The sequence below is a fragment of the Salvelinus alpinus genome, chromosome 28 (assembly GCF_045679555.1).
Source record: "Salvelinus alpinus chromosome 28, SLU_Salpinus.1, whole genome shotgun sequence".
Taxonomy (NCBI): domain Eukaryota; kingdom Metazoa; phylum Chordata; class Actinopteri; order Salmoniformes; family Salmonidae; genus Salvelinus; species Salvelinus alpinus.
The window spans coordinates 47,038,247-47,053,475 of record NC_092113.1 but is presented as its reverse complement, the minus strand read 5'-3'; the positions used below and the strand labels follow the sequence as shown (position 1 = coordinate 47,053,475).

The following is a 15,229-nucleotide window of genomic DNA, read 5'->3' as shown; positions in this document are numbered from 1 at the left end:
CTCCTCTCTCTCCTCTCTCTCCTCCTCTCCTCTCTCTCTCCTCTCTCTCCTCCTCTCCTCTCTCTCTCTCCTCTCCTCTCTCTCCTCCTCTCCTCTCTCTCCTCCTCTCCTCTCTCTCTCTCCTCTCCTCTCCTCTCTCTCTCCTCCTCTTCTCTCTCTCCTCCTCTCCTCTCTCTCTCTCCTCTCCTCTCCTCTCTCTCTCCTCTCATCTCTCTCATCTCTCTCCTCCTCTCCTCTCTCCGGTCAGCGTTCTGTACTTCTCAGTCCACAGATATGAGGAGGGTTTGTTCTGGCCCCATCTGCCCGAGTCAGACAGCAGTGCTGTGGGCACCGGTTCTGGAGAGGGATACAACATCAACCTGCCCTGGAATAAGGTACTAGTTACTGGAGTAGTTACTGGACGAGTTACTGGAGTAGTTACTGGACTAGTTACAGGACTAGTTACTGGACTAGTTACAGGACTAGTTACTGGACTAGTTACAGGACTAGTTACATAACAGTTACAGGACTAGTTACTGGACTAGTTACTGGACTAGTTACATGACTAGTTACTGGACTAGTTACTGGACTAGTTACTGGATTAATTACAGGACTAGTTACTGGACTAGTTACTGGACTAGTTACTGGATTAATTACAGGACTAGTTACTGGACTAGTTACTGGACTAGTTACTGGACTAGTTACTGGACTAGTTACTGGACTAGTTACAGGACTAGTTACTGGACTAGTTACAGGACTAGTTACATAACAGTTACAGGACTAGTTACTGGACTAGTTACAGGACTAGTTACTGGACTAGTTACTGGATTAATTACAGGACTAGTTACTGGACTAGTTACTGGACTAGTTACTGGACTAGTTACTGGACTAGTTACAGGACTAGTTACTGGACTAGTTACTGGACTAGTTACTGGACTAGTTACTGGACTAGTTACTGGACTAGTTACTGGACTAGTTACTGGATTAATTACAGGACTAGTTACTGGACTAGTTACTGGATTAATTACAGGACTAGTTACTGGACTAGTTACTGGATTAATTACAGGACTAGTTACTGGACTAGTTAAGCCTCATCTACCTCTGCTATCATATTATCTCCTCAGTGTTTACCTTGTATTCTGTTTTTGTAATGTTGTTGTGTTGGTACTTTATCTAGTAGTTTGTCAAATGTGGTGACGTTGATGTCTGTTCTTTCCCTTTGTCGACAGATTGGAATGAAAGACCCAGACTACGTTGCAGCATTCCAGCAGCTCCTTTTGCCTGTAGCCTACGAGGTATAGTCGTTGAGATGGCTGTTAGACTTCCTCAATAGTTTGGGTTTTATATAACGTAATAGAACATAGAACGTTCAGATGATGTTCTTTGAAGAATAGGAACATTCAGACGATGTTCTTAGAAGAATAGGAACATTCAGACGATGTTCTTAGAAGAATAGGAACGTTCTGACGATGTTCTTAGAATAATAGGAACATTCAGACGATGTTCTTAGAAGAATAGGAACATTCAGACGATGTTCTTAGAAGAATAGGAACATTCAGACGATGTTCTTAGAAGAATAGGAACGTTCAGACGATGTTCTTAGAATAATAGGAACATTCAGACGATGTTCTTAGAAGAATAGGAACATTCAGACGATGTTCTTAGAAGAATAGGAACATTCAGACGATGTTCTTAGAAGAATAGGAACGTTCAGATGATGTTCTTAGAAGAATAGGAACGTTCAGACGATGTTCTTAGAAGAATAGGAACATGCAGACGATGTTCTTAGAAGAATAGGAACATTCAGACGATGTTCTTAGAAGAATAGGAACATTCAGACGATGTTCTTAGAAGAATAGGAACATTCAGTCGATGTTCTTAGAAGAATAGGAACATTCAGACGATGTTCTTAGAAGAATAGGAACATTCAGTCAATGTTCTTAGAAGAATAGGAACATTCAGTCGATGTTCTTAGAAGAATAGGAACATTCAGTCGATGTTCTTAGAAGAATAGGAACATTCAGACGATGTTCTTAGAAGAATAGGAACATTCAGACGATGTTCTTAGAAGAATAGGAACATTCAGTCGATGTTCTTAGAAGAATAGGAACGTTCAGACAATGTTCTTAGAAGAATAGGAACATTCAGACGATGTTCTTAGAAGAATAGGAACATTCAGACGATGTTCTTAGAAGAATAGGAACGTTCAGACGATGTTCTTAGAAGAATAGGAACATTCAGACGATGTTCTTAGAAGAATAGGAACATTCAGACGATGTTCTTAGAAGAATAGGAACGTTCAGACGATGTTCTTAGAAGAATAGGAACGTTCAGACGATGTTCTTAGAAGAATAGGAACATTCAGTCGATGTTCTTAGAAGAATAGGAACATTCAGACGATGTTCTTAGAAGAATAGGAACGTTCAGACGATGTTCTTAGAAGAATAGGAACGTTCAGACGATGTTCTTAGAAGAATAGGAACATTCAGACGATGTTCTTAGAAGAATAGGAACGTTCAGACGATGTTCTTAGAAGAATAGGAACATTCCGATGTGATGTCCCCCATAACAGTTTGTTTGTTGCAGTTCCAGCCTCAGATTGTCCTGGTGGCAGCAGGCTTTGACTCTGTGATAGGTGATCCCAAGGTAAGGAGAACCAAATATGAATTGTCTTTATCTACAAGTTGATGTGATGCAAATGTATATGAATTCTGAAAGATCCTGTGTGTTTTTAGGGGGAGATGTCTGTCAGTCCTCAGTGTTTCTCTGTTCTGACTCACATGCTGCTGGGCCTGGCTCGGGGGAGGTTGCTGCTGGCTCTAGAGGTAACAATAAACCACTCTACACGTCTTTATTTAGCTTCGATTACACATGCAGCCCTAATCAGATCTTTTGCCACTAATTGGTCTTTTGACCAATCACATCTGATCTTTTGTCACTAATTGGGCTTTTGACCAATCACATCTGATCTTTTGTCACTAATTGGTCTTTTGACCAATCACATCTGATCTTTTGTCACTAATTGGTCTTTTGACCAATCACATCTGATCTTTTGTCACTAATTGGTCTTTTGACCAATCACATCTGATCTTTTGCCACTAATTGGTCTTTTGACCAATCACATCTGATCTTTTGCCACTAATTGGTCTTTTGACCAATCACATCTGATCTTTTGTCACTAATTGGTCTTTTGACCAATCACATCTGATCTTTTGTCACTAATTGGTCTTTTGACCAATCACATCTGATCTTTCGCCACTAATTGGTCTTTTGACCAATCACATCTGATCTTTTGTCACTAATTGGTCTTTTGACCAATCACATCTGATCTTTTGTCACTAATTGGTCTTTTGACCAATCACATCTGATCTTTTGTCACTAATTGGTCTTTTGACCAATCACATCTGATCTTTTGCCACTAATTGGCCTTTTGACCAATCACATCTGATCTTTTGTCAATAATTGGGCAAATGAAAATGATTCTGCTGCCTGTGTAAACGCTGAGTTTGGGTAGGTTGAGTTGGCTTCCATACCACATTATATATCTACGTTAACTGGCTGCGCCCACTTTTATGGTTAAAGTCAATGTGTGTTGAATGAAAGAGATCTGTTATAGTGAGTGACGTTGATGCCATCTTGTTTCATGTTTTCAGGGAGGATATAACCTGCAGTCCACAGCAGAAGGGGTGTGTGCCTGTCTGAGGTCACTATTGGGGGAGTCCTGCCCCCGCCTGGGGTCACCATCCATCCCGAGTAACAGTGCCCTGAAATCCATCTCCAGGTCTATCTCTGCTCTGTACCCTTACTGGACCAGTCTGCAGGTACTGGGTAAGTACTGGAGAACCCCTTCATAACCCCTTATAACCCATTCATAACCCTTTAAACACATTCATCGCCACTCATAACCCATTCATAACCCCTTATAACCCCTTCATAACCCTTTAAACCCATTCATAACCCCTTATAACCCCTTCATAATCCTTTAAACCCATTCATAACCCCTTATAACCCCTTCATAACCCTTTAAACCCATTCATAACCCCTTATAACCCTTTCAAAAACCTCTATCACCCATTCATAATATTTCATAACTCATTTATAACCCTTCATAAATTAGTGGATTATAATCCATTCATAACCCCTCTATAACCCATGAATAACTCCTTCATAACCTCTTCATAACCCATTAATAACTCCTTCATAACCTCTTCATAACCCATTAATAACTCCTTCATAACCTCTTCATAACACATCATAACTATTCATGACTGTGCTATGTTTCCAGAGGGAGGGCCTCTATCAGACAGCGACCCCCTGAACCCAGCCCTGACCCCAGCAGAGAGCAGTGAAGAGCTCTGTGAGGAGAGAAGAGACAGCTTGGACCTGACCACGGGCCTCGTGTACGACCAGAGGATGATGGAACACCACAACATGTGGGACAGGTGAGAATCAGTCAAAGACACAAGAACATGTGGGACAGGGTAGAATCAATCAAAGACACAAGAACATGGGACAGGGGGGAACCAATAAAAGACACAAGAACATGTGGGACAGGTGAGAATCAATCAAAGACACAAGAACATGTGGGACAGGGGGGAACCAATCAATCAAAGACACAAGAACATGTGGGACAGATGAGCCACTGAGGCCCTGTCCAGAAACATAAACCCCCTCCCTGGAAAGCAGTACCAGTTGTCACTCAGTGGATACTCCTGGCTAAATTAAAATTAGTACTAAATCATCCCCGCGGGTTACTTCACTATCCCGCCGTAGCCTCATGTTGAATGTACTGTATGTAAATAATGTCATTTGGTTGTTGGCAGCCACCACCCAGAGCTTCCCCAGAGGATCCAACGTATCTTCTCCCGTCATGAGGACCTGGGCTTGGTGTCCCGTTGCCTGAGGATACCGGCTCGACTTGCCTTCGAGGAGGAGCTGGCTCTGTGCCACAGGTAACTTCTACCAACAACAAATTAAAGATATAGGGCTATTACTGGTCGTACAGGGTTATTACTGGTCGTATAGGGTTATTACTGGTCATATAGGGTTATTACTGGTCGTACAGGGTTATTACTGGTCATATAGGGTTATTACTGGTCATATAGGGTTATTACTGGTCGTACAGGGTTATTACTGGTCATATAGGGTTATTACTGGTCATATAGGGTTATTACTGGTCATATAGGGTTATTACTGGTCATACAGGGTTATTACTGGTCATATAGGGTTATTACTGGTCGTACAGGGTTATTACTGGTCGTATAGGGTTATTACTGGTCGTACAGGGTTATTACTGGTCATATAGGGTTATTACTGGTCGTACAGGGTTATTACTGGTCATATAGGGTTATTACCGGTCGTACACGGTTATTACTGGTCGTACAGGGTTATTACTGGTCATATAGGGTTATTACTGGTCGTATAGGGTTATTACTGGTCATATAGGGTTATTACTGGTCGTACAGGGTTATTACTGGTCATATAGGGTTATTACTGGTCATACAGGGTTATTACTGGTCATATAGGGTTATTACTGGTCGTACAGGGTTATTACTGGTCGTATAGGGTTATTACTGGTCGTACAGGGTTATTACTGGTCATATAGGGTTATTACTGGTCATATAGGGCTATTACTGGTCGTACAGGGTTATTACTGGTCATATAGGGTTATTACCGGTCGTACATGGTTATTACTGGTCGTACAGGGTTATTACTGGTCATATAGGGTTATTACTGGTCGTACAGGGTTATTACTGGTCATATAGGGTTATTACTGGTCATATAGGGTTATTACTGGTCGTACAGGGTTATTACTGGTCGTATAGGGTTATTACTGGTCGTATAGGGTTATTACTGGTCGTATAGTGTTATTACTGGTCATATAGTGTTATTACTGGTCGTACAGGGTTATTACTGGTCATACAGGGTTATTACTGGTCATATAGGGTTATTACCGGTCGTATAGGGTAATTACCGGTCATATAGGGTTATTACCGGTCGTATAGGGTTATTACCGGTCGTATAGGGTTATTACCGGTCGTATAGGGTTATTACTGGTCGTACAGGGTTATTACTGGTCGTATAGGGTTATTACCGGTCGTATAGGGTTATTACTGGTCGTATAGGGTTATTACTGGTCATACATGGTTATTACTGGTCGTATAGGGTTATTACTGGTCGTACATGGTTATTACTGGTCATATAGGGTTATTACCGGTCATATAGGGTTATTACCGGTCATATAGGGTTATTACTGGTCGTACATGGTTATTACTGGTCGTATAGGGTTATTACTGGTCGTACAGGGTTATTGCTGGTCATATAGGGTTATTACCGGTCATATAGGGTTATTACTGGTCGTATAGGGTTATTACTGGTCGTACATGGTTATTACTGGTCGTATAGGGTTATTACTGGTCGTACATGGTTATTACTGGTCATATGGGGTTATTACTGGTCATATAGGGTTATTACCGGTCATATAGGGTTATTACCGGTCATATAGGGTTATTACCGGTCATTTGGGGTTATTACCGGTCATATGGGGTTATTACTGGTCATATGGGGTATTACTGGTCATATAGGGGTATTACTGGTCATATAGGGTTATTACTTGTCATATAGGGTTATTACTGGTCGTATAGGGATATTACCGGTCATATAGGGTTATTACCGGTCATATAGGGTTATTACCGGTCATACAGGGTTATTACCGGTCGTATAGGGTTATTACCGGTCGTATAGGGTTATTACCGGTCATATAGGGTTATTACCGGTCATATAGGGTTATTACTGGTCATATAGGGTTATTACCGGTCATATAGGGTTATTGCCGGTCGTATAGGGTTATTACCGGTCATATAGGGTTATTACCGGTCGTATAGGGTTATTACTTGTCATATAGGGTTATTACTGGACATATAGGGTTATTACCGGTCATATAGGGTTATTACCGGTCATTTGGGGTTATTACCGGTCATATGGGGTTATTACTGGTCATATAGGGGTTATTACTGGTCATATAGGGGTATTACTGGTCATATGGGGTTATTACTGGTCATATAGGGTTATTACTGGTCATATAGGGTTATTACCGGTCATATAGGGTTATTACCGGTCATTTGGGGTTATTACCGGTCATATGGGGTTATTACTGGTCATATGGGGTATTACTGGTCATATAGGGGTATTACTGGTCATATAGGGTTATTACTGGTCATATAGGGTTATTACTGGTCGTATAGGGATATTACTGGTCATATAGGGTTATTACCGGTCATACAGGGTTATTACCGCTCGTATAGGGTTATTACCGGTCGTATAGGGTTATTACCGGTCATATAGGGTTATTACCGGTCATATAGGGTTATTACTGGTCATATAGGGTTATTACCGGTCATATAGGGTTATTGCCGGTCGTATAGGGTTATTACCGGTCGTATAGGGTTATTACCGGTCGTATAGGGTTATTACCGGTCGTATAGGGTTATTACTTGTCATATAGGGTTATTACTGGACATATAGGGTTATTACCGGTCATATAGGGTTATTACCGGTCGTATAGGGTTATTACCGGTCATATAGGGTTATTACCGGTCATATAGGGTTATTACTGGTCATATAGGGTTATTACCGGTCATATAGGGTTATTGCCGGTCGTATAGGGTTATTACCGGTCGTATAGGGTTATTACCGGTCGTATAGGGTTATTACCGGTCGTAGGGTTATTACTTGTCATATAGGGTTATTACTGGACATATAGGGTTATTACCGGTCATATAGGGTTATTACCGGTCATATAGGGTTATTACCGGTCATATAGGGTTATTACTGGTCATATAGGGTTATTACTGGACGTATAGGGTTATTACTGGACGTATAGGGTTATTACCGGTCGTATAGGGTTATTACTGGTCGTACATGGTTATTACTGGTCGTATAGGGTTATTACTGGTCGTACATGGTTATTACTGGTCATATGGGGTTATTACTGGTCATATAGGGTTATTACTGGTCATATAGGGTTATTACCGGTCATATAGGGTTATTACCGGTCATTTGGGGTTATTACCGGTCATATGGGGTTATTACTGGTCATATGGGGTATTACTGGTCATATAGGGGTATTACTGGTCATATAGGGTTATTACTTGTCATATAGGGTTATTACTGGTCGTATAGGGATATTACTGGTCATATAGGGTTATTACCGGTCATACAGGGTTATTACCGGTCGTATAGGGTTATTACCGGTCGTATAGGGTTATTACCGGTCATATAGGGTTATTACTGGTCATATAGGGTTATTACCGGTCATATAGGGTTATTGCCGGTCGTATAGGGTTATTACCGGTCGTATAGGGTTATTACCGGTCGTATAGGGTTATTACTTGTCATATAGGGTTATTACTGGACATATAGGGTTATTACCGGTCATATAGGGTTATTACCGGTCATATAGGGTTATTACTGGACGTATAGGATTATTACTGGACGTATAGGGTTATTACTGGACGTATAGGGTTATTACCGGTCGTATAGGGTTATTACTGGTCGTACATGGTTATTACTGGTCGTATAGGGTTATTACTGGTCGTACATGGTTATTACTGGTCATATGGGGTTATTACTGGTCATATGGGGTTATTACTGGTCATTTAGGGTTATTACCGGTCATATAGGGTTATTACCGGTCATTTGGGGTTATTACCGGTCATATGGGGTATTACTGGTCATATAGGGGTATTACTGGTCATATAGGGTTATTACTTGTCATATAGGGTTATTACTGGTCGTATAGGGATATTACTGGTCATATAGGGTTATTACCGGTCATACAGGGTTATTACCGGTCGTATAGGGTTATTACCGGTCGTATAGGGTTATTACCGGTCATATAGGGTTATTACCGGTCATATAGGGTTATTACTGGTCATATAGGGTTATTACCGGTCATATAGGGTTATTGCCGGTCGTATAGGGTTATTGCCGGTCGTATAGGGTTATTACCGGTCGTATAGGGTTATTACCGGTCGTATAGGGTTATTACCGGTCGTATAGGGTTATTACTTGTCATATAGGGTTATTACTGGACATATAGGGTTATTACCGGTCATATAGGGTTATTACCGGTCATATAGGGTTATTACTGGACGTATAGGGTTATTGCCGGTCATATAGGGTTATTACCGGTCATATAGGGTTATTACTGGACGTACAGGGTTATTACCGGTCATATAGGGTTATTACTGGACGTACAGGGTTATTACCGGTCATATAGGGTTATTACTGGACGTACAGGGTTATTACCGGTCAGAGTACTGTCATAGTGTGTATCTACTGTGTCCAGTGTGTATCTACTGTGTCCAGTGTGTATCTACTGTGTCCAGTGTGTATCTACTGTGTCCAGTGTGTATCTACTGTGTCCAGTGTGTATCTACTGTGTCCAGTGTGTATCTACTGTGTCCAGTGTGTATCTACTGTGTCCAGTGTGTATCTACTGTGTCCAGTGTGTATCTACTGTGTCCAGTGTGTATCTACTGTGTCCAGTGTGTATCTACTGTGTCCAGTGTGTATCTACTGTGTCCAGTGTGTATCTACTGTGTCCAGTGTGTATCTGCTGTGTCTGTAATGTGTTGCTGTGTCTAGCTCTGTAGTGTCAAATCTGATGTTATTTGTCACATGCGCTGAATACAACAGGTGTAGACTTTACCGTGAAATGCTTAACTTACAAGCCTTTTCCCAACACAATTAAAAAAGGAAATAGTAACACAATAATATAAACAATAATTATGCTACCTACAAGAAGTACCAGTACTGAGTCAATGTGTAGGGGTACCAGGTAGTTGAGGTAATATGTACATGTACAGTTGAAGTCTGCAGTTTACATACACCTTAGCCAAATACATTTAAACTCAGGTTTTCACAATTTCTGACATTTAAACCTGGTACAAATTCCCTGTCTTAGGTCAGTTAGGATCACCACTTTATTTTAAGAATGTGAAATGTCAGAATAATAGTAGAGAGAATGATTTATTTCAGCTTTTATTTCTTTCATCACATTCCCAGTGGGTCAGAAGTTTACATACACTCAATTAGTATTTGGTAGCATTGCCTTTAAATTGTTTAACTTGGGTCAAACGTTTCGGGTAGCCTTCCACAAGCTTCCCACAATAAGTTGGGTGAATTTTGGCCCATTCCTCCTGACAGAGCTGGTGTAACTGAGTCAGGTTTGTAGGCCTCCTTGCTCGCACACACTTTTTCAGTTCTGCCCACACAATTTCCATAAGATTGAGGTCAGGACTTTGTGATGGCCACTCCAATACCTTGACTTTGTTGTCCTTAAGCCATTTTGTCACAACTTTGGAAGTATGCTTGGGGTCATTGTCCATTTGGAAGACCCATTTTCGACCAAGCTTTAACTTCCTGACTGATGTCTTGAGATGTTGCTTCAATATATCCACATAATTTTCCTGCCTCGTGATGCCATCTATTTTGTGAAGTGCACCAGTCCCTCCTGCAGCAAAGCACCCCACAACATGATGCTGCCACCCCCGTGCTTCACAGTTGGGATGGTGTTCTTCAGATCGCAATTCTCCCCCTTTTTCCTCCAAAACATAACGATGGTCATTATGGCCAAACAGTTCTATTTTTGTTTCATTAGACCAGAGGACATTTCTCCAAAAAGTACGGTCTTTGTTCCCATGTGCAGTTGCAAACCGTAGTCTGGCTTTTTTATGGCGGTTTTGGAGCAGTGGCTTCTTCCTTGCTGAGTGGCCTTTCAGGTTATGTCGATATAGGACTTGTTTTACTGTGGATATAGATACTTTTGTACCCGTTTCCTCCAGCATCTTCACAAGGTCCTTTGCTGTTGTTCTGGGATTGATTTGCACTTTTCACACCAAAGTATGTTCATCTCTAGGAGACAGAACGCGTCTCCTTCCTGAGTGGTATGACGGCTGCGTGGTCCCATGGTGTTTATACTTGCATACAATTGTTTGTACAGATGAACGTGGTACCTTCAGGCATTTGGAAATTGCTCCCAAGGATGAACCAGACTTGTGGAGGTCTACAAATTTTTTTCTGAGGTCTTGGCTGATTTCTTTTGATTTTCCCATAATGTCAAGCAAAGAGGCACTGAGTTTGAAGGTAGACCTTGAAATACATCCACAGGTACACCTCCAATTGACTCAAATGATGTCAATTAGCCTATCAGAAGCTTCTAAAGCCATGACATCATTTTCTGGAATTTTCCAAGCTGTTTAAAGGCACAGTCAACTTAGTGTACGTAAACTTCTGACCCACTGAAAGTAGATGTCCTAACCAACTTGCCAAAACTATAGTTTGTTAAGAAATGTGTGGAGTGGTTGAAAAACGAGTTTTAATGACTCCAATCTAAGTGTATGTAAACTTCCGACTTCAACTGTAGGTAGGGGTTAAAGTGACTAGTCAATCAGGATAGATAATTAACAGAGTAGCAGCTGTGTGTGTCATTAATGTAACAATAAACATGGGGGTCCCTGTAAATTGTCCCGGTAGCTATTTGATTAATTGTTCGTTTGTCTGATGGCTTGGGGATAGAAGCTGTTTAGGAGCTTTTTGGTCCTAGACTTGGCGCTCTGGTACCATTTGCCGTGCGGTAGCAGAGAGAACAGGTTATGGCTCGGGTGGCTGGAGCACGTTTTTTGGGGGGGGGGGGGGGGGTCTTCCTCTGACACCTTCTGGTATAGAGGTCCTGGATGACAGTGAGCTTGGTCCCAGTGATGTACTGGGCTCTACGCACTACCCTCTGTGATGCCTTACCTCGGATGCCAATACTTGCCATAATTTATTTTTTATTTATTAAACCTTTTATTTAACTAGGCAAGTCAGTTAAGAACAAATTCTTATTTACAATGACGGCCTACCAAAAGGCAAAAGGCCTCTGTAGAACTTATTGAGGATGTGAAGGCCCATGCTAAATCTTTTCAGCCTTCTGAGGGCGAAGAGACATTGTCGTGCCCTCTTCGTGTGTGGACCATGATAGATCTTTAGTGATGTGGACACAGAGGAACGTGTCTGTGATCAGGCCTACTACCGTTATGTCGTCGGCCAAACGTAATGATGGTGTTGGAGTCGTGCGTGGCCTTGCAGTCGTGGGTGAACAGGAAGTACCACCTGGGGGGTGGTACTTGAGCAGAAGCAGAAGGACTATGGTGGGTCTGTTTGAAACATGCAGGTATTACAGACTGGGTAACGTGTACGTTGTATTTAATGATCTTGAGGACGATGTGCCCATAATGCTGTTGGTCTGTTTTCTTCCGGGGTGAAGCCAAAGACACATTTCCACATTACGTGGACAATACATAACATTTTATTTTTCTCCAATAATTATTATTTCAAATGTTGTAATTCTGTGATTGTGTCTGTAGCTTGAAGCACATAGCCAAGATGAAGGAAACCGAGGGGATGAAGACGAGAGACCTACACAGACTGGGAGAAGAGTACAACTCCATCTTCATCAGTACTGAGAGCTACAGGAGCGCCCGGCTGGCTGCTGGGGCCTGCTTTAATGCAGTACAGGCTGTTCTGACAGGACAGGTTAAACACTACCTCCATCACGTTAACCTCTAACCCTGCTGTGTCCAGGAAATGTTCAAGTTAGGCACTCAGGCTACTTTTGCGAGGACATGGTTTCCTGAATGAATTACTTTTAAAGCCACACGTTCCCGAAATGCTTTTTTTGCGAAGCTTATATGAAGGCCTTACGAAGGGTTTTTAAATGCTTCGTAAAGTCTTTTGAAGTTGATGTTTGTTGAAAGAGGCTTCTATTAGTCAACATGGTTGTATTATCAGACTTAGTGTTGCACAATTCCCCTAACTTCCCCCAAGTAACCAGGTTTCCCAGCAATCCTGGTTGTAAGGATTCCTGGACTTCCTGATTATTCCCTCCTGATTCCACGTATTTTCCAACTGGGATTATTTTTTGGAAAACTAGGGAATTTGGGGGGGGGGAAGTTCCTGGAATTTCGCAACCCTAATTATCAGACGGTTGTATGTCCCCCCCCCCCCAGGTCCGTAATGGCGTGGCCATCGTGCGCCCCCCTGGTCACCATGCCGAGAAGGACGCTGCCTGTGGGTTCTGTTTCTTCAACACTGCCGCCCTGACTGCCCGATACGCCCAGTCCATCTCCCAGCAGCCTCTGCGGGTCCTCATCCTGGACTGGGATGTTCACCATGGCAACGGAACACAGCACATCTTCGAAGAGGATGACAGGTACCTAGCCATGCCTATTCCATATCTGGTGCACTACTTTTGACGGGGTTCCGCTGTGTCTGTCCCTACCTCTGTCCTAATGTCTGTCCTCTGTCCTAATGTCTGTCCTCTGTCCTAATGTCTGTCCTCTGTCCTAATGTCTGTCCTCTGTCCTAATGTCTGTCCTCTGTCCTAATGTCTGTCCTCTGTCCTAATGTCTGTCCTCTGTCCTAATGTCTGTCCTAATGTCTGTCCTCTGTCCTAATGTCTGTCCTCTGTCCTAATGTCTGTCCTCTGTCCTAATGTCTGTCCTCTGTCCTAATGTCTGTCCTCTGTCCTAATGTCTGTCCTCTGTCCTAATGTCTGTCCTCTGTCCTAATGTCTGTCCTCTGTCCTAATGTCTGTCCCTACCTCTGTCCTAATGTCTGTCCCTACCTCTGTCCTAATGTCTGTCCTCTGTCCTAATGTCTGTCCTCTGTCCTAATGTCTGTCCTCTGTCCTAATGTCTGTCCCTACCTCTGTCCTAATGTCTGTCCCTACCTCTGTCCTAATGTCTGTCCCTACCTCTGTCCTAATGTCTGTCCTCTGTCCTAATGTCTGTCCCTACCTCTGTCCTAATGTCTGTCCTCTGTCCTAATGTCTGTCCTCTGTCCTAATGTCTGTCCTCTGTCCTAATGTCTGTCCCTACCTCTGTCCTAATGTCTGTCCTCTGTCCTAATGTCTGTCCCTACCTCTGTCCTAATGTCTGTCCTCTGTCCTAATGTCTGTCCCTACCTCTGTCCTAATGTCTGTCCTCTGTCCTAATGTCTGTCCTCTGTCCTAATGTCTGTCCTCTGTCCTAATGTCTGTCCCTACCTCTGTCCTAATGTCTGTCCTCTGTCCTAATGTCTGTCCCTACCTCTGTCCTAATGTCTGTCCTCTGTCCTAATGTCTGTCCCTACCTCTGTCCTAATGTCTGTCCTCTGTCCTAATGTCTGTCCTCTGTCCTAATGTCTGTCCTCTGTCCTAATGTCTGTCCCTACCTCTGTCCTAATGTCTGTCCTCTGTCCTAATGTCTGTCCTCTGTCCTAATGTCTGTCCTCTGTCCTAATGTCTGTCCTCTGTCCTAATGTCTGTCCCTACCTCTGTCCTAATGTCTGTCCTCTGTCCTAATGTCTGTCCTCTGTCCTAATGTCTGTCCTCTGTCCTAATGTCTGTCCCTACCTCTGTCCTAATGTCTGTCCCTACCTCTGTCCTAATGTCTGTCCTCTGTCCTAATGTCTGTCCTCTGTCCTAATGTCTGTCCCTACCTCTGTCCTAATGTCTGTCCTCTGTCCTAATGTCTGTCCTCTGTCCTAATGTCTGTCCCTACCTCTGTCCTAATGTCTGTCCTCTGTCCTAATGTCTGTCCCTACCTCTGTCCTAATGTCTGTCCCTACCTCTGTCCTAATGTCTGTCCCTACCTCTGTCCTAATGTCTGTCCCTACCTCTGTCCTAATGTCTGTCCCTACCTCTGTCCTAATGTCTGTCCCTACCTCTGTCCTAATGTCTGTCCCTACCTCTGTCCTAATGTCTGTCCCTACCTCTGTCCTAATGTCTGTCCCTACCTCTGTCCTAATGTCTGTCCCTACCTCTGTCCTAATGTCTGTCCCTACCTCTGTCCTAATGTCTGTCCCTACCTCTGTCCTAATGTCTGTCCCTACCTCTGTCCTAATGTCTGTCCTCTGTCCTAATGTCTGTCCTCTGTCCTAATGTCTGTCCTCTGTCCTAATGTCTGTCCTCTGTCCTAATGTCTGTCCTCTGTCCTAATGTCTGTCCCTACCTCTGTCCTAATGTCTGTCCTCTGTCCTAATGTCTGTCCTCTGTCCTAATGTCTGTCCTCTGTCCTAATGTCTGTCCCTACCTCTGTCCCAATGTCTGTCCTCTGTCCTAATGTCTGTCCTCTGTCCTAATGTCTGTCCCTACCTCTGTCCTAATGTCTGTCCCTACCTCTGTCCTAATGTCTGTCCTCTGTCCTAATGTCTGTCCTCTGTCCTA

General features: G+C 42.9%; 1 protein-coding gene across 2 annotated transcripts in view; it reads left to right on the top strand.

Annotated features, from left to right (window-relative positions):
• Positions 1–15,229, top strand: part of hdac6 (histone deacetylase 6) — a 78,941-nt gene that overhangs the window by 17,991 nt on the left and 45,721 nt on the right. For both annotated transcript variants that reach the window (XM_071373302.1, XM_071373301.1), the window contains exons 11-19: positions 248–374; positions 1,209–1,274; positions 2,566–2,625; positions 2,715–2,804; positions 3,633–3,807; positions 4,265–4,421; positions 4,803–4,931; positions 12,390–12,558; positions 13,032–13,234. In XM_071373302.1, coding sequence (XP_071229403.1) covers positions 248–374; positions 1,209–1,274; positions 2,566–2,625; positions 2,715–2,804; positions 3,633–3,807; positions 4,265–4,421; positions 4,803–4,931; positions 12,390–12,558; positions 13,032–13,234 — 1,176 coding nt within the window. The remainder of the gene's footprint in view (positions 1–247; positions 375–1,208; positions 1,275–2,565; positions 2,626–2,714; positions 2,805–3,632; positions 3,808–4,264; positions 4,422–4,802; positions 4,932–12,389; positions 12,559–13,031; positions 13,235–15,229) is intronic.